At 42.0% G+C, this 20270-nt stretch overlaps 1 protein-coding gene across 5 annotated transcripts in view; it reads left to right on the forward strand.

Annotated features, from left to right (window-relative positions):
* The first annotated feature begins 1331 nt into the window (after positions 1–1331).
* Positions 1332–20270, forward strand: part of SLC17A5 (solute carrier family 17 member 5) — a 55867-nt gene continuing 36928 nt past the window's right edge. For 3 of the 5 annotated variants that reach the window (XM_058566772.1, XM_058566773.1, XM_058566774.1), the window contains exons 1-5: positions 1332–1481; positions 10775–10971; positions 13325–13558; positions 17093–17180; positions 19475–19561. In XM_058566772.1, coding sequence (XP_058422755.1) covers positions 1388–1481; positions 10775–10971; positions 13325–13558; positions 17093–17180; positions 19475–19561 — 700 coding nt within the window. In that variant the 5' untranslated portion in view covers positions 1332–1387. The remainder of the gene's footprint in view (positions 1482–10774; positions 10972–13324; positions 13559–17092; positions 17181–19474; positions 19562–20270) is intronic. The other 2 variants (XM_058566771.1, XM_058566775.1) reach the window with 2 other exon arrangements.

Here is a 20270-nt window from a genome sequence, read left to right on the forward strand (position 1 = left end):
TGAAGATAGTCAGCTAGAGAATTCTCCCTTGCTTACAGGGTGGCTCTTTTTGCTCTATTCAAACTTTTCGTTGATTGAATGTGGTCCACCCACATTATGGAGGGCAATCTGCTTTACCCAGAGTTCACAGATTTAAATGTTAAGCTTATCCCAAAACACCTCCAAGATGACACAAAATTAACTGTCACACCATACCTAATGAATCTGAAACTGCATTTTAAAAGGATCTGCCAGGTGATTTCGTGCATGTTCAAGTTTGAGTGGCATTGCTCTACAAGACTCCTGAAGGGCCTGAATTCCCCCTCCCAGTTTAAAATCCGCCTGGTAATTTCAGTAACTCAGAAATAAGGCTTGATTTGTTGTTTTAACTTGAAAACTTTCCCAGCATTTACTGATCCAGAAGTTAGGGATGCCTTCAAAAATCCCTGCTCCCGCCGCTGGGCAAGGGTGACCACATGCACCTCACCAAGCCTCTGACCTGGTTTATTGAATTATTGGCTTGTGGGTCTTCCCTGGCTAACTGGACTCCCCAAGGACATCTATAACATCTTATCTTTCCCTTTATCTCCAGGCCTTCATTACACAAGACAACTGCTGAACTGAAGCGTTTGGTCAGGACAGCAGCCCCAGGTCTGTCCCCCGACCCATCCCTCCAAGACAGGCTGGTACATTTCCCTGATTCCTCTTTTTCAGAGTCAGCAAATGCCAGGAAGACCTGTTTAATTAGACCTGTGGAGACGTAACACATATACATTACAGGATTCTATAGGTTGAAACATATGAAACTGCCGATAGTAGGTTATTTTGACCTACAAAATCGGCAATTTCATAGGCCTCCACATTATGTTTCCATTTACTGTTTTCCCTCTTCAAAAGCTATTTTAGGGACAATATGCCGTCACGAGTGGATAGTACCAGGGTTGCTAATGTTCATGGCAATTTGTTCCTGATACCTGAATGTCAAATACACACCATCCACTGCCCAAATTGAATCCAGGCCTCTCCTTAATTTTGCGCGACGCCAGTCCCCCCTGCCCGCCTCCAGACTCCTCCTCCTCATCCCGGGCCCGGAGGGCGGCCCCTGCGGTCTACACCCGAGCACAAATGTGGGACGGACTGCCCCTGAGAACGCGGCGCCCGACAGCCTAGACCGGCGGCGGACAACGCGCCGGCCCCGCCCCGCAGCAGCAGCTCCCAGAATTCTGCTGACCCGCCGGGCCTCTCCCGAGCTGCCCCAACCTAAGATGGCGGCTGGGCGGAGTCTGCGTGCCCGCCTCGGGGCGGGGCCGGGCCGAGGGCAGCGCCAGGGCCGCCGGGAGCCTCGGGCTGTTGGGCAGGAGCTCCCTTTTTGGCCGGGCAGGTCTCGCACCTGCTCCTCGGGCGTGTCATGAGGTCCCCAGGTGGGGGCCCGGCCCCGAGCGATGGCGAGGAGGCCTCGGACAGCACACCCCTCCTGCAGGGCGCCTGGCCGGCGGAAGCCGGTAAGCAGCCGGCGGTCCGGGGCTTCGGGCGGGCGGTCACCCGGCGGGGGTGGCCGATGGGGCGGAGCTGCTCAGGCGCGGGGGTCTCGAGGAGCGGAGCCCAGTCAGGGTCCCCTCAGCCCGGCCTGCACCGGGGTCCGGGTCCGGGTCCGGGCCCGGCGGGGGCCGCGAGGGGCGGGTGGGCCTCGGCAGGTGCGGTCCCACGGGCCGGCCAGAGCTGCTGGGCGCCGCGGGTGGGCTCCTGGCGATCTTCGGTCGGAGCGAGCGGGGGACCTCGTGGAAGAACCAGCTGGGGGAGAGTCTGCAAATCGATGGGCAACGGGCCGGGCGGAGGACCCCGTGTAAGAGGAACTGGGGGAAAACCTGCAAATTGGTGCGCAAAGCGCTGGACGGAGCCGCTGCCTCTTACCCCCGTCACCGCCCGGTTTCCGCAGTGCCTGGCCGCCAGCACGTGATCTGGTCCTCCTTGGGCGAGGAGCGGGGACCCAAAAGGACTGAGTTAGCAATTGTGAGTATGCGGAGGAAAATTATTGCATAACCCAGCGAATATCTTGAAATTGTGTAGTAAGAGATTAAAAGTACTGCACACAATTTTTTTCCGTATAGCATTCTACGATTTGTTAGGAAACAGTTTGGTTATCCTCAAGATAGGATATTTATAAAGCTCTAAGGTGAATTGCCAAAGGTCTTGCAACAAATAGGAGAGAAGATACTTCGCAACGCATCTTCCCTGAATTTGGGAAAATTAGAATATTTTGCTATTTGATACTTTTGTAATGTAACTTCTTTAAAAGTAATTAAAACTGAAGAACAAATTAGTTTTTTTTATAGTTTTATTTATTTCTTTTTCCCCCAAAGCCCCAGTAGATAGTTGTATGTCATAGCTGCACATCCTTCTAGTTGCTGTACCTGGGACGGCCTCAGCATGGCCAGAGAAGCGGTGCGTGGGTGCGCACCCGGGATCTGAACCCAGGCTGCCAGCAGCGGAGCGCGCGCACTTAACCGCTAAGCCACAGGGCGGGCCCTGAACAAATTAGTTTTAAAGATGTGTGGGTGAGAAATAGAGTTGCATTAGAAATTTGACTTTCCCTGACCAAAACCAGTATACCTAGTCCTGTGGTATCCTTTTTACTTGTTTTTAACATTACCAGATGGTGGGGGTAGAGGTGGCAACGTTTTAGCTCCATCTGACAGCTGGGTGCTTATTTTAGTGGACGCTCAATGTAAATACTGTACCCTGATGATTTTCTACCTAGAAGTCGTACTTAGTTCCTTAAACTGATCTTTTTCTATGGCATATAGTGTTATATTTCTATAATCTTTTTCTGTAAAATAGTCTAGTATGGAAATACAGAAACAAATGCTATGATAAAGATATTCCCTAGAAACTACTATATTCTGTTGCAATTGGGGGGGAAAATATATATATATATATATATATAAAATCAAATTTTAGCTCAAATGTTAGACATCATTAGTTGTCAGGAAAATGCAGATTAAAACCACAGTGAGCCGTTACACAACCACTAGAAAGGCTAAAATTAAAACGGCTGAAGACATCAAATGTTGGCAAAGAAATGGAATAACTAGAACTCTCCTACATTACTGGTAAAGGTGTAAAATGGTACAACTACTTTGGAAAACTATTTGGCAGTTTATTTTAAAGTTAAACGTACATTACCATAATAGCACACAATGTTTATAGCAGCTTTCTTCATAACAGTAAAAAATTGGAAACAACCTAGATATCCATCAACAGGTGAATGGATAAACAAATTGTAGTATATCCATACTATGGAACACTACTCAATGATAAAAAGAATACCAATACACATAACAATGTGGATAAATCTCAAAAACACACTGAGCAAAAGAAAGCACCGTATTAAAGCATGTTTCCATCAGTATGAAGTTCTAGAACAAGCAAAATTAAGCTCTGTACCTGGAGTGCTGTGAGTAGGAGGACAAGAGGAGCACCGGTAGAAAAGAGGTGGAGAAGATAAAGATGGGTTTAACAACTTCGGAGGTGCGAAGGGTTGCCTCGTGGACCCTCCATGGTGCTCTCTGTCCTAGCTTCAGTAATAGCATCTACCATGTCCAATCTAATAGGGGAAACAAGATGACCCTTGGTTATATTTTTAATTAAATTATGTTCTATATATTTACTGCACATTTAAGAAGGGGTGGGTATTTAAGAAAAAAAACTTTCCATCCAGAATTAGTTTTTTAAAACGTTTTGGTGCCTGAAGGAGTAAATCTTTAGCAGTCCTTAAAACTTTTCTTTCCATATGAATATAAATATGTATCTTTTATATTTGTTTCTGGAACAAACCAATATGAAATTAGCTGTCCCTTATCTATGCTTAAGTGTATAGTTTTGTTTTTCAGAAGAGAAAGGCTGATAAAATACTGCTACTGTCGAGACTAGCTACCATCTGGTGGCGCCTCATTGTATATGTGGACAACAGGAGGCCAGAGAGGTCAAGTTCCCAGAGCCCGCGTGTAGCCGCATGAAGAACTAACCTCCGAGTCCTCCTGGATTTTAGTCCCATCCTCCTTCCTTGACACAACCCTGCCACGTTTGTGTTATAGTTGAGAAATTCCTATTTGCAAAATGCTTAATCATTTTTATTTGGTCCTTCACAAACTTGCAAGTTCCCCACTCCACCATGAATAAGAGGACATGGTTTTAAAGTATGCATAGTATTTCTTTATTGAGAGGGCTAAAATTAGAATACGTTTCTTTAGTGTTAAGAATTAATTCTTAATTCAGGTTGATAGAATATGACAGAATTCTCAGTGACCCAACTATGGTTTGCCTCTCAAGCATTTGCTTTTAGTTTACTTAGTGAATTTCAGAGATGCATCCTAAAATGACAGGGGAAGGGTGGTTTCATGCTGATAAACAATAGGAAATCTGTGGATTTTTCTGCCTAATTTAGGTAGGAGGAAGGGGAGGAATTGGGCAAGGAGCTTCCCCTCCCACACACAAAAATTCTTCATCCTCACACTTTCCACCATTTGAAGGTTTACTTTTGTGTGAATGAGATGTGTCTTGTATTCAGTTAACTGGATTTTCAAAATACTGTTGCACCAAGAATGTGCTCATTCATGTTAAGAGAAATCAGCTGTAGGGCTTCTAAGACATTTCTTTGTGTTTAAAGGCAGAGCGTGGATCTGGAGCCAAACCCAGCTCCACTAAGTGGCTGTGTGAGCGTTAGCGGTGACCTCACCTCTTGATGCTTTCCTTATTGATAAATCCGGGAAAATGAGAGGATCAAATGAGCTAATGGAAAGTGCTTACAATAGAGTTTGGCCCATAGTGTTAGTTGCCATCATCACCGTCCTCATCAGTGAAGACCATTTGGATTGTGCGTTCCTCAGAGAAGCTGGGCACTGCAGAATGAGGCCCATTCTTCCAAAATCACGCTATTGGAACTTGTGATTTTCTAGCTTATAATAGTGCATCCTGTGCTTTGTTTTCATTGGTTTTGTTTTCTGAGGGTTTTTTTGGTTTTGTTTTTTGCCTTTACTGTTCTGTTGGGGGGTTACATTGAAGGTGCAGTTACACAAGCGTTGAGTTTCACAAATATGCTTTGTGTGTGTATGTAGACTTACACATAAGGTGTGGAGTACTGGTAGAGACGACCATATTACAGATGAAGGGAAACGGCCTTGGGACGTGTTATAATAGTCAGTGTTGATACTGAAGTAACTGAGTCCATTTTAATGGAATTTGGTGTTTTCACATAAGTGGGTATTAATTTGGGAGCTAAGAACACATAAGGGTTTATCAGGAATTAATTACCCATAAGGCAGGGTAAGACTAGTTGAATATTACACTTTTTAAAAGCAAAATTTATTTTATCCATTTTAGATAGGAAATCTTTTTTTTTTTTTTTTTGTGAGGAAGATCAGCCCTGAGCTAACATCTGCCAATCCTCCTCTTTTTGCTGGGCAAGACTGGCCCTGGGCTAACATCCGTGCCCATCTTCCTCCACTTTATATGGGACGCCGCCACAGCATGGCTTGACAAGCAGTGCGTAGGTGCGCGCGCGGGATCCGAACCAGTGAACCCCGGACCACTGCAACAGAGTGCGCACACTTAACCGTTTGCGCCACTGGGCTGGCCCCCAGGAAATCTTTTTTAATGCAATTCGCTGGCCAAGGGGGCTCACAAGGTCCAGTGCCCACCCTCCTCTAGAGAAAGTCCTTATCTTTGCATAGGTCAGTGCCCCTAACCATGGATTTCCCATTTCAGTTTCAGCCCCTCACTGCTCAGAACCTCCTTGCTCCTCACCCGGCCCTTTCCTCCCCACTGCCAAACCCTTCCACGATGAAGAAATGCCTGACATCCTCAGCCTCACCAGCCTCCCCTCACTGCCTGCACCTCCTTGTTCAACAGACCCTGGCCATCTGGGCATACCACTCTCACTACTCACTGCTGGCGTGAGGGGTGGTTATTTTCTCTTGCTTGTGCTAATTGATGGGATTGACTCCTTCTTAGTCCGTACACGTGCTTCTGATAATTACCCCTCCACTCTCAATGCCTGTGAGCTAGACCGCTTTTCCCCTACATTGATACATCTTCTCCTCACTTCCTGGCACTTTGCTTCGTTCATCAAAGGCTTTGCCAACAGACACACCTCCATCTTCTACACTCTTAATTCCTGCTATTATCTTGAGTGATTTCTCACCCAACACCATGTCTCCTCAGTTCTCTGGACTCCTCCATGTCTAAGGATTTCCTTCCCTCCCTTGGTCACCCCTTGGGCCTTGTCGCCTCCCATAATTCCTTTAAGTGCAACCAGGCCTCCTTCCTACTGGTCTGTGTAACTCCTCACTTTGACCTCTCTGAAGTCATCTGCACCTTCCACCCACTGACTCCTCATTGTTTTATGGAGAAGTTCACATATATACAAAAGTAGAGAGAAGATTCTGTTTTATCTATTGTCAAGAGTACTTCATAGGTAGCATTGTGGACTTCAATCAAGAGACGCTTCTCTGCTTTTAAGCCCCCAAAATGTTTGCCTACCAGCTCTCCCAGACACAGTTCTAGGCACTGGAAGTATACAGCAGTGAGCAAAACAAAAGAAAAGCTCCTGCCCTCACTGAGCTTTTGTATTCTAGTTTGCATTTTCCCAAACCGTTAGCGCTGTCCATTTTACTTTCGTCTTGGGTCGGAATTAGAGTGTTTTCTTGTCCATACTCTAAATGTCTGTGCTCTCTGCTTTGTCACACATCCATCTCAGTGCCTACCTCTGAGTACAGGCATGCGGTGAGTCAAGGTCACACACCAGGGTGTATTGTTCCCACCAGTTTTGGATGGGTGTCTACTCACTCAGCAATCCTGTCTGTTTCACTGGGAACTTCACACCCCCACTCTCTTCAACAACTTCTTCTTTTCCCAGTTCCTAATTTCTCACAAATGAGAACCTCGATTCCTAACAAATTACTTCAATTCCTAATATCCAGAAGCAATAATAATAACAACAATTCACAATTATTGAAGGCTGATTACATGTACCAACTCAATTAATCCTTATAATAACCCTAATATCGGTAAAATGTTTGGACTAATAGCACATAGTAAGTGCTCAACAAATGTTGGCTATTATTTTTTGTTATTAAACTCAGTACCCACCATCCCACTTGCTACAGTCCCATAGTCCAGCCACGTCAGACCATTTGGAGTTTCCTGCTCTCCCTGGGCTTGCCTTTCTCATGTCCCTACTTCTGTACCTGCTGCTGCCTTTCTTGTATTGCTCTTCCTCCTCTCACCTGCCTGGTCACTTCCTGTTCATTGATGAAGACTCTGTGCAAATGTTCTTTCTCCAAGAGGCCCTCACACATACACACACAGGCACATTAATGTGACTCTTTTGTCCCTTGTTACACACATATATTGTAGCAGTTTATTTTATTGGTATAACTTTCTCCAGGGTGAACAGGAAAGGAACTCACTTTTGAGTGCCTACTATACTGCCCTACAGCACTTCATTTAATCCACACACAGCCCAGTGAGGTGGATGGTGGTCGCCTCATTTTAGAACTGAGAAACCTGAGAATGAAAACTATTAAGTAACTTCCCCAAAGATGCACAGCCAGTGAAGATCAGAACTGAGATTCACTCCTAGGTCTGCATATCTCTAAACTGGCCTGTGTTCATTCAGCTACACTCATTCCACATTCCTAAGTTTAAACCATACTTTAGAAGGTGATGTTTGTCTTGATGGGTGCTGTGTTCGTTATGCAAGCATGATTTTGCTTTGAACTTGATTTCAAATGTGGATGCTCAATGGATGTTCTTTTTGTCATGCAAGCATGCTTATGTTGGACCAATTTCAAACATTGTCCAAAAATCACAGACACGTTTTGCTCTGTCGCCATACTTTCTTGAAATAAAATTTTTCTGACTGATTTATCATCAACAACCATTTTTATAAAGCTAGGAACCATTTATTTTTAATATTTCTTGAAACCTCATAGTCATATACTTTGACATCTTTGTTGGCTTTTTATTTTCTGATTGTTGACTGTGCCCCAAAAAGTTAAAGTTGCCTGATCCATAATTTCTTTTAGGTGAGATTTTCGAGTAATATCACTAGTAATTTGAAATCATTTTACTTACCTTTCCCTCACTTCCCAAGCTTCTAGCCTCACATCTTATTCACGTGATGAGGTGTGTCATAGTCCAAATCAAGCATCACATGGGGAGAAACTGATAACATACGGTAAAATAAGGTCACTGCAAATAAGGACAGAATGGGGTAAAAACATTACAAGTCACAATAGCATAAAATAAAGTTATTTAGAGTAAGAGAATTACTGATAACTCTCTCCTTCCCTTTCACTTACTCCTGCATCTAATATGTAAGCAAGGCCTGTCAATTCTGCCTTTCAATTTATCTCAAATCAGCCCATTTCTCTCCATGGCCTCTGCCTTACTCTAGTTTAAGCCACTTTCGTCTCTGACCTGGAAGACTACAGGTGACTTCCCTGAGTCTGCATCCCCAGCACCCGTCACACTTCTCCCGCTTTGTCATTTCCACACAGCACCCAGAGAAGCTCTTGAAACCAAAAATCACATCCTGTCACTCCTCTGCTGAAGTAGATCGTGAACTTTGTAAATAGTACCTTGGCAAAGCAGACAGTATATAAATCTAGATTTTTCCTGCTCCACATTACTCAAAGTAACACATTTTAAGTGCCCAAATTTGCCAAGATTATGAGTCCGCCATCCAGACTTATGTGCATTATTGTCCGACACAGAGCAATGACAAAGAAATGTGTTCTCCTATAAAGCATGCCTTGCAGTATCCAGACTGTCCTGAGCTAGACAGCTGTCCATTTGGTTGGAGCAGAGAGCAAATGTGTCTAGATTCAGGTAACACAGACTGTGTGAATGGAGCCTTACAAAGCCCCTTCTCACAGGTCTGGATCTAACTGGCAGTGGTGCCATTAACCTTAATGCTGTTCTCCTGAGGAAGGAGTCAAGATGCCAAATGAAAAGTTCTCTGTTAAAGATGTAAATCTTGCACAGACGAAACGTTGATAGCAGTTGTTGAGTGTGTGAGGGCTTATAGAAAAGTGAGATAGATCATAGTATATTCATATTCATATATAATAAGAGAACAAAAGTTCTCTGTTAAAGATGTAAATCTTGCACAGAGGAAATGTTGGTAGCAGTTGTTGAGTGTGTGAGGGCTTATAGAAAAGTGAGATAGATCATAGTATATTCATGAGTATAGTGCCGTATTCATTCATGCTTCAGTCTGAATCAGTACCAAGACCTTTGTACTCTGAAAAATGTATTCACGTTTGAAGTTAGGTGGATGAAAACACCAGGATTCCTGAGTAGGGGAAAACACACATATATATATAATGTTAATATGTCATTTCCAAATAAAAGCACGAATATATTCATATGTATGTATTTAACTTAATACTAAATGAAATAGATGTTCGTGTCTTTCAACAGATACTTACCAAACACTCAGTGTTTGCCGAAGCTAAATGTGTGAGGCCCTGGGTTAGCTGCTTTCTCTCTGTCACTAGGAGGTCGATCGTGCTAGTCAGCTGCCGCAATGCCCGCCCCTCCACTTCTGCAGCTCAACTCAGTGGAAGAAGAAGAGAAGAGAAAACATGTGCATTAGCTTATAATTAGAGTAAAAAATAGGTCAAACTCCTCCTCTCACATGATCCTTTTTTCCTTGGTTCCTCCAGCCTACTCTGCCTTCCTTTTTTTTTATCATTCTGGTACATTCACTTATTTCCCTTTTTGCTGTGGTCCCTTTAAGCATGATCAGCTGAGCAACTGTCACAGAAGCTGCAACTGTCGTAGATTCTGCAAGTTTGCTTCTGGATTCTTAAACACTTTTAGTTTAGGAGAGGCTTAAGTATTAATCATGGCTTCTGATTCAAGCCCAGCCTCTGAGGATACTTTTCAAGGTAAGAATTTATCAAGAAGATTTCATGCGCTAACCTCGGCGGTACATTTTTTGCGCTGTGCTCCATTTGCGATGGGCCAGCCATTAACCCGTGGTCAGTAGCGTACGTGCTCTGCTGTAGTGAGTACTCAAGGACTTATTGGCTGTGCTTCAGATAGTTTTTCCGAAATAGTGATGCCATTAAACCCCCTTACCTATTCTCATATCTTTGCCAGCAGACAGGAACTAGAGATTCAGTTTTGACTCTGGAATGGAGATTTTTCGGAGCAAAGTTCGTAAAGCTATTGCCTCCTAGTTTTAAGAAACTGGCTTACAGTTCAGGCTCTCATGTGTTAAATGTTTATCAAAACTACAGATACCGGGAACAAATTCTCTTTGATAAATGTTTTTAGATATGCTTAATCTGGGCCGGCCCCGTGGCTTAGCGCTTAAGTGCACACGCCCCACTACTGGCGGCCCGGATTCAGATCCGGGCGCGCACCGACACACTGCTTCTCCGGCCATGCTGAGGCCGCGTCCCACACACAGCAGCTAGAAGGATGTGCAACTATGACATACAACTATCTACTGGGGCTTTGGGGGAAAAAAGGAGGAGGATTGGCAATATATGTTAGCTCAGAGCTGGTCTTCCTCAGTAAAAAGAGGAGGATTAGCATGGATGTTAGCTCAGGGCTGATCTTCCTCACCAAAAAAAAAAAAAAGATATGCTTAATCTGAGAATATTGTCAGAAAAATATTCGTGGTTTATTAATTTGTACACTTCTAAAAAGTAACCTTGTGGTGATTTAGACAGTGCCATCTAAGTTACTCTTCCAGTGAGAGTTTCCCCCATCTCTATTTCAGCGCCAGTGTGTTGCTCTGCTCGTTACAACTTAGCGGTCTTGGCCTTTTTTGGTTTCTTCGTTCTCTATGCGTTACGTGTGAATCTGAGTGTTGCACTCGTGGATATGGTAGATTCAAATACAACTTTAGCAGATAACATCACTTCCAAGGAGTGTGCAGAGCATTCTGCTCCCATAAAAGTTCTTCGCAATCAAACGGTAAGTGCTGTTTTTTAAGCAAACAATCTTAATCATGAAATATTTCCAAGTAAAAGTTTTGAAAGGTCTTTCTATATGCTTCAGAAACCACCAACATTTTCTTCATGTAAACTCTGAATCACTGTCTTTTGTGTTTTCCCGGGAACTGGTTGAAGAGTAACTTGTTACCATAGCCTGTTGCTGTGCTGTAATACACATTTTGAAAGTAGTTTTTCAGTTTCCTCTATTAACGTACCATCCTTGAAGACAGTTTGGAAAAACCTGTTTGGCATACCAGAAAATTAGATTCTCTTAGATGTTGCTAAATAGTTTCTGTAGGACTGTTATTTTAATAGCTGTTTTACTTCTAAGGTTCCTGTTGCCAGAGAGCTTAGATAATCTCAACTGCAGAATGAAGAACAACGGGTCCATTTCTGAGGACGTTCTTTTCCAAAATTTGTACACACCTCACCTAAGCTACTGAAGCCATTTTGCCTGCCTCATGTCGTAGTGGAATTGATAAGTGTGTGTTTATCATTTGTTCAAAATTAAATTTCACACACTTTATTTTATTTTGCTTATCACACAGGGGAATAGTACAGAGAGAAAGTCTGTTGTCCTTTGTGATAAGTTGGTTTTCATCCACTTTCAGCGCTCACAAAGGAGCCGGATCACACTCAGATGCATCTCTTCTGCCGTTTACAAACAAGAGTGTCAAGCAGGGAAGAGGGTTTCTCCCAAACAAGCACACAGACAAAATAATGACTTATCAAGAATCTCTGTTGGGCCGGCCCCGTGGCTTAGCGGTTAAGTGCATGCGCTCCACTACTGGCAGCCCGGGTTTGGATCCCAGGTGCGCACCGACGCGCTGCTTCTCTGGCCATGCTGAGGTGGCGTCCCACATACAGCAACTAGAAGGATGTGCAACTATGACATAAAACTATCTGCTGGGGCTTTGGGGAAAAAAGGAGGAGGATTGGCAATAGATGTTAGCTCAGAGCCGATCTTCCTCAATAGAAAGAGGAGGATTAGCACGGATGTTAGCTCAGGGCTGATCTTCCTCACAAAAAAAAAAAAAAAAAGAATCTCTGTATTTGACTTCAACACCATTGCTGAATACATGTTTGGGTGCTTATCACCCACTTTCCCCACTCCACCCTGTGATCTGTACCTGCTGAACAGTTCATGAAGTCCTAGAATTCCACAGATAAGCTACAAATTGGTACCTAAACAAAGATAGTTAACGATTTGCTTTATATCTCTCCCTTTGGCAAGAGCTTTTGTTGCTCTAGCTCCTATCTTCACCTGCCTCATGTGACAGCAACAGGGAGTCCTGGGATGGCTCTTGGCCCCATGGCTTGGTTATACAGCTCATGTGTTCAAGATGTCAGATGTTCAGATCAGTCACCAAATCTTCATTATTACCTTACTATGTGCTGCTGCTAATTCAGACATTCCCTACTCACGGGAAGTTTATGGCTTTGTTTAAATTCTTGCCCTTTTGTATTGTTCTGTATGCTTGTTCAAGTGCTTAGTCTGACATGGGGGAGATATTAGTGATCTATATTTATGCATATGAATAGCCAACATGAAGTGAACACTTAGCATGTCAGGCTGCCTTTTATGTGCCTTTTTCATTTAATCTTCCCGGATCACAAATCCAGTAAGTAATAGAGCTAGGCATGAACCAGGCCTGTCTCACAGGCCAGGCTCAGCCACTATAGTATCCTGTTTAGTAGCTTTCTGGATTAAGCCTGTCCCTCTTGTTTGAGCCTTCTTGGTCATGGTCATTACCAAACCTCTACAACTCATTCGATAGTCTAGTTTCATAAAATAGCAAGCCTTCTTGAAGTTGATGACTTTCAGTTATCTCCCATTCACTTCTAGAAACTGTGTGTCTGGGGCCGGCCCCATGGCGTAGCGGTTAAGTGCACATGCTCTGATGCTGGCGGCCCGGGTTTGGATCCCGGGTGTGCACTGACACACCACTTGTCAGGCCATGCTGTGGCGGCGTCCCATATAAAGTAGAGGAAGATGGGCACAGATGTTAGCCCAGGGCCAGTCTTCCTCAGCAAAAAGAGGAGGATTGGCATGGATGTTAGCTCAGGGCTAATCTTCCTCTCACACACACACACACACAACACACACACTAACTAAATAATTAATTAATTAAATTTTAATTAATTAATTAAAAAAAGAAAGAAACTGTGTGTCTGTATCGTGGTGACTTACCTACCTACTAGAAAGTTTGCATGTTCTTCAGTCTAAAACAGTGGTTCAGAATTACATTTAGATGTACTTACATGCCAATAAGAGAAAGGAGCTATTTAGTCAAAGTCTTAAAAAGTGGGTTTTTTCCTCCTCCTCTTTATAGGGTAAAAGGTACCAGTGGGATGCAGAGACCCAGGGATGGATTCTCGGTTCTTTTTTTTATGGCTACATCATCACACAGATTCCCGGAGGATATATTGCTCGCAAAGTCGGGGGAAAACTGCTGCTAGGTTTTGGGATCCTTGGCACCGCTGTCTTCACGCTGTTCACACCCTTGGCTGCCGATTTTGGAGTTGGAGCTCTCATTGTCCTCAGAGCACTAGAAGGGCTTGGAGAGGTAATGTTTTCCTTCTCTTTTTCTTACCCTATATCATTTTCTTGTCTTCTTAAAGATATCCTTCTTTGGTATGAATATGAACCAAAAATTGACATTGGAAGATAACAGGGATTTATTTTTTAGTTAGAAAAATGATTAACTAGAAAATAACCTGAGTAGGTTTTGTTTATGCTCAGTGAGGTCTCTAGGGAGAGCGCCCCCAAATTGGAGGCTTTACCTGAAGACTAGAGAAAACATGTTCCAGGAGACACTTCACAGCTTTCCCTACTCTCTCCTCCTCTGGGAGATAAGAAAATAAACCACTGGTAAGGGGCCGGCTGGGTGGCACAAGCGGTTAAGTGCGCGCGCTCTGCTGCGGAGGCCCAGGGTTCGCCAGTTCGGATCTCGCGCGCGCACCAACACACTGCTTGGCAAGCCATGCTGTGGCGGTGTCCCGTATAAAGTGGAGGAAGATAGGCATGGATGTTAGCCCAGGCCAGTCTTCCTCAGCAAAAAAAAAGAGGAGGATTGGCAGATGTTAGCACAGGGCTGATCTCACAAAAAAAATATGTGTGTATGTGTATATATATATAAAAAATAAATAAACCACTGGTAAAATAGTGAGAGACCATCCTCACCTCTAGAACTTCTGCCACAGTTTATCTCTGCTCTATCATTGATTGCTCAGATCTAAACACATCTACACAATAGATTGTCAGATTGCCTTGCTTTACTTTTAAATTTGTTGTTATTCATAGAACTTCTTTATCATTTGTTCTTTTTTCTGGTCCTAGAGACGAATAATTTATCATTTTCTCTAACTATCTTTCTTTAGTTCTAGGATTCTTCTGGCCTCTCTGCTGCTTTTAGAATTGTTTTTATTAATTTTTATCTCTTTTTCCCTCTCTCTTTCTAAGATTTTTATTATTTAAAAATTTTTTAATTCCTTATCTTTCTTTTCCTTTCCACTTCTATTCTGCATTTCATCATATGTACCTCCATATTTAAATAATGATCTCTTTTCATTTCTAACTTTGAACTTCTACCCATGAAACTGAGGTTTAGGTTTATTTTGCTCTCTCTTAACATTTCTTTAACCTGAGAAAGACAGTGGCTTCTGAGTTTGGTAATAGCAGGAAGGTTATTTTAGGTAGCAGTGTCTCATGCTGTGTTGGAAAAACACTGAATGGATTCATAAAATCAGAGTTTGATTAATAACTCCACTGTCTCTAATGGTGAAACCTTAGGGAAGTTCTAATCTCTAAACCTCAGTTTCATCAATTTTAAAATTGGGACTAAAATACCTACCCCCTCCTCAGTCACAGCTCAGATGTGATAATGATTGCTAGAATACTTTGGAAATTGCTAAGTGCTGTTTAAATTTAAGCTTTGATCACTCGTGAATGTTTTTATTTTGTCCTTATTGAATAGAGGTGTACTAAATAAACCCTTCTTGACTACAAGATAAAAAAACCCCTCTATCACCAGCTTCCTCTTCGGCTCACCTAAGTAAAATATACTTAATTGTAGTATATTTTCTCTGGTCCAGATATTGAATCTCCTTGCTGAATGTGTTCCCATGTTTTAGCTTCCTGTCTGTTTATGCTACTAATTTTGCATTATAATATATTGATTATATTACTACTGCTATCTCAAGTGACCATTTTATTTCTATATAGGATTTTTTGTGTGTGTGTGTGAGGAAGATCAGCCCTGAGTTAACGGCCGTGCTAATCCTCCTCTTTTTGCTGAGGAAGACCGGCTCTGAGCTAACATCTATTGCCAATCCTCCTCCTTTTTTTTCCCCAAAGCCACAGCAGATAGTTGTATGTCACAGCTGCACATCCTTCTAGTTGCTGTATGTGGGACGCAGCCTCAGCATGGCCAGAGAAGCCGTGCGTCGGTGCGCGCCCAGGATCCGAACCCAGGCCGCCAGTAGCAGAGCGTGCACACTTAACCGCTAAGCCACGGGGCCGGCCCTCTGTATAGGATTTAAGTTGTGTTTATTCTTAGGTTCTTTTGTGTTTCTCGATTCCTCCAATATGTATCACATGTACATTGCCTCATCTGTGAACTTAGGTCAGCATCTTGCATCCCTAGCATCTGATTCACCATAAATATACCTACATTGTCCCTAAACTACATGATCTCTGTGGACATTTCCAAACATCTTAAGCATTATTCTATAAAGACTCATCCTGTGGATGCTCCATGACACAGATTCGTATCGATTTGCAATGCTGCCTAAATCATTTTTGCCTTCCATTCGTATTTCTTTTTTCTTTTTTTGTTTTTGAAGGAATTAGCAGAAAGTACAAAAGTATTGAAGCATTTATTCTTCTCTCAATTTATAATAGCACTCTCTATCATTTATCTTTACAACAATCATGCAAGATAGAGAGTATTCTCTCTGTTTTACAGATAAAGAAACTGAAGTTCAAGGAAGTTAACTAATCTGTCTGAGGCTACACAGTTAGTAAGTGGCCAAGGAGAGCTGTGAATCTCTGCTTTGAATCTGCCAAAACCTATTCCTTCCCACTCTCCTGCAGCCTCTGCTCCTCTTGCAAGTCTCTTTGAGCCTCCTTGCCTCCACTGTTCCATTGCCTCTCCATATAAGTAGTTAGCATTTACTAAGCTAGTTATCACCAGAAAAAAACAAAAAAAAAAGACTATAAACTCTCAGTTGAATTCATCCTTTTTTTGGTAGGACCATTTTTCCTGTTGATGGAGGTCAATTTGAATTTTATTCCAGTATCCCGAAGTATTGTTGTTGTTAGCCTTGTCAAGTGCATTTTGACACCTACTGACACTGTGTACAGCAGGGGGGAAACCCTGCCCTGTCTTTTTGTGCCACCCTCTCACCTTCTGGTGCTGTATAAGATGATGTTCCACTGCTATTCACAGGGTTCTCATGGCCAGTTTTTTTGGAAGTGAGTGGCCATGTCCTTCTTCCTAGTCTGTCTTAGTCCAGAAGCTCCGCTGAAACCTGTCCACCTGGGTGACCCTGCTGGCATTTGAAATACCAGTGGCAGAGCTTTCAGCACCACAGCCACACACAGCCACCACAGTATGACAACTGACAGACGGGCATCGTGGTTCCCTGACTGGAACAAGAACAAACCCAGGCTGCGGGAGTGAGAGCCCCAAATCGTAACCACTAGACCACCAGGACTGGCTTCTGAAAGTATTAGCTCAGTATTTTTAAAAGCTATGTATTGATAACCCTCCCACTTCATTCAGGCCATTAATAAAGTGAATGAGTAAAATTAACCTTGAAAAGAGTCATCATTCGATACGTTCTTTTAGATTTATTGTAACCCTTACCTTGCAGCTCACAAACCCATTGACAAAATCCACAAATCTTTGTTCAGATTTTGAAAGTACTTCATTATAAGGCATTTTCACTCAATAGTGTAAAGACGTCTCGCTTCATGGAACCTGATTCTAGTTTGATTTTTATCCAGAAGTTTCTCTTGCAACACCCTACTCAACTGAGTTTAAAACGTTAACAAAACTACCTTGTATTTCATCAGAAATATTTTCTCCCCTCCTCAGGGTGTCACGTTTCCAGCTATGCATGCCATGTGGTCTTCCTGGGCTCCGCCTCTTGAGAGAAGCAAGCTTCTTAGCATTTCATATGCAGGTGAGTCAACTGTTCTTATAAGAGTGTTTTCTACAACTTGTTATGTGTATATCAACCTCGGGGAAAAAGTGTTTGCACGCCAGAGCATGCGATGTCAGATGCCTCCTCGGGGAAAATAAGGTTTGAGGGGTATAACTTTATTATTAATTTTTCTCTTTGGCTCAATGACATATCGCAATGTGGCTTAATTGACTAATGTCGTTTTCTCCATCCATCATCATTTATTTCAAAACATGTTGCATTTTCAGATATTGGTATAGAGAATGCTGGGTTTCTTTTAAAGTCCAATAGCTGGAAAATTGAACACTTTTGTCCTTAAATTGCAGTCTCTAATTCGATTGTCTAGTGAGTATATCATGACTCACAACCCCTCTTTTCGTACATCTTTTTTCTATGCATTTATTTGCTGTCATTTTGATCTATGGGTGAGAGAGCATGAGCTTTATATGTGAATTTATAGTTTTACCGGATCACACACTGAGTGAAAACTTTTTGATCTGACTGCTTTTATTTATTTTTTTATTTTTGTGAGGAAGATCAGCCCTGAGCTAACATCCATGCTAATCCTCCTCTTTTTTTTTTTTCTTTTTTTTTTGCTGAGGAAGACCGGCTCTGAGCTAACATCTATTGCCAATCCTCCTCCTTTTTTTTCCCCCCAAAGCCCCAGTAGATAGTTGTATGTCATAGTTATGTCATAGTTGCATATCCTTCTAGTTGCTGTATGTGGGACGCGGCCTCAGCATGGCCAGAGAAGTGGTGAATCGGTGCACGCCCGGAATCCAAACCCGGGCAGCCAGTAGCGGAGCGCGCGCACTTAACCGCTAAGCCACGGGGCCGGCCCTGACTGCTTTTAAATACAGTGGTTGGGAAAGGCCTCTCTGTGGTGACTTTAAGGATAAGAATGAACCAGTCATGTGAAGAGCAGGAAAAGAGCATTCCAGCCAATCAGAATAGCGTGTACAAGAAGAGCTCTTGGGCAGGAAAAACATAACGGTTGAAAGAAATGAAAAACCACTGTGGGTGGCCAGAACATAATGAATAAAGGGGATAATGGCAGAAGCTGAGGTTAGAGAAATAGACAAGAGCCAGATTATATCAGGCCTTACAGGTCACAGGAAGGAATGTAGTCGGTTTTTTTTTTCCAAAATACAATGGGGAAACATCAGAGGTTTTAATCAAGAGAGAGACGTGATCCAGTTTACGTTTTAAGAAGGTGATTCTTGCAGCTATGCAGAGATTGATGTGAGAAATTGAGAAGTTCAAGAACAGGTACTATCTCTGTTTCCCCTTTACCTGTTGAATAAAGTCTAAGCTTGAACTAGGGGTCAAGATTCTTAACAGTCTTCACCGCTTCATTTCAGCTAGCCTAGTCCGTGGCACACAGTGCCTGACGTGGAGTAGATGTGCAGTAACTATCCAACCTATTTTTCTAGGCTTTATCTTCTGTTCCTTTCCTTCACCCAAGTGAAGTTCCCAAACCCACCCTCTGCTTTCCTACTTGCACTGCTTTGCTCATCCTGCTACATCTGCCTCTGTATCTTCTTTCTTACCTTGTTTCTATGAGACCAAATCTTACCCATCTTTTCAAAGTCTGTTGCCACTTCTTACATCTTTTCCTGACATTTGGAAGTCAGAGGTAATCTGTCCCGTATTTGAACTTCCATATTGCTCTGTGACACTTAATATGTAATAATTATTTTTCTATATTTATTTCCTATATAAAACTAAAACTTGTGACTAGAAACAATGTCTGATTATTTTAGCATCCACTGTACCTACTAAGATGTCTTGTGTTTGGTGGTTAAAACAAATTTTATTATTCATTTATCTGAAACAATTGTTTGTAATCTATTTTGGACAAATTGTATTATTGAAAGCGTCATTCTTATTTCATCAAGTATGCTGCAGTGGGTTTTGTTTATCAGCCTTAGAGACCATCTGTAAACCTTTCCCCAAACCCCTGATTTCTAACACATTTACTAGTATTGTGGCATTTACTAACTCATATTATATAAGAAGTCTTGTACTGATTAATCCCTTCTAATTTATCAATAGCTACGTAGTTGTCACTGAGGTAACTACATATTAATGTATACGTTTTACATATTGTGTTTTCTAATAATCCTTTAAGAAAATGGATTGTTTATATTTACATGTGATTGATTCAACTCCTGTAGGATCTGAATCATTCTTTCTTTTCTCCAGTATCTGTTACCCTCTTCTTTAAGCAGGAGACCTGTCCCCTGTTTGTTCATCTCTCTCCAAAGTTTACAAAGTCTTTGTTGTTGTTGTAGGAGCACAGCTTGGGACAGTAATTTCTCTTCCTCTGTCTGGAATAATTTGCTTGTATATGAATTGGACTTATGTCTTCTACCTTTTTGGTAAGTTTATTCAAAAATTTAACCTAAATTATAATGTAACAAACCCATAATGTAATAGAAGGAATAATTGGTTAAAAATATATATTTCAACTCACTGAAATAACCATCTCCTAAACCACGAAGCTCTAAAACGCATACTGATAACTTGTTTTTCAAGTTTAAATGGTTAAAATGATCTAGCTGAGTTATACCTCATGTTAATTTTGGAATATTTCTCAATAGAAACTGCTTAAATGAGACTTAAATGCTACACTTACTGTCAAAAATTACTATGTTGGATATTATAAAAATGTATATTTTGAAAATATTTCTTCTCAGCAAAGTAAGGTGCTCTCACTTGGTAGTTTTAACCTTTTTTTCTTTGTATTTAGTCCCAGGGCCTTTCATTTCTCAATTTTATTAGCAGGATGATACACATTTTTAATAAATTAGATTGCCGCATAGACATTTCATGCAGGAAATATATCTGCAATTGAAACAAAAAACAAATCAATAAACAAAAACAGATACCCATGGAAATAATAGAGTGTGGAAATTTATTTTTTAAAAGATTTGTGTGGTAGACCCTGATAGGCAGAGTCTTGTGGTTAAAAGTTGTTCTCTTCAAAATTAATAGGAAACAATACAGATAGCAATTATCCTATTAAAGAATTAGGAGAGGAACTTGAAATGAAAACTAAGCTGAAACCAATTTTACATTGAGTTTATA

Source organism: Diceros bicornis, chromosome 23 (genome assembly GCF_020826845.1).
Source record: "Diceros bicornis minor isolate mBicDic1 chromosome 23, mDicBic1.mat.cur, whole genome shotgun sequence".
In the NCBI taxonomy this organism is placed as follows: domain Eukaryota; kingdom Metazoa; phylum Chordata; class Mammalia; order Perissodactyla; family Rhinocerotidae; genus Diceros; species Diceros bicornis.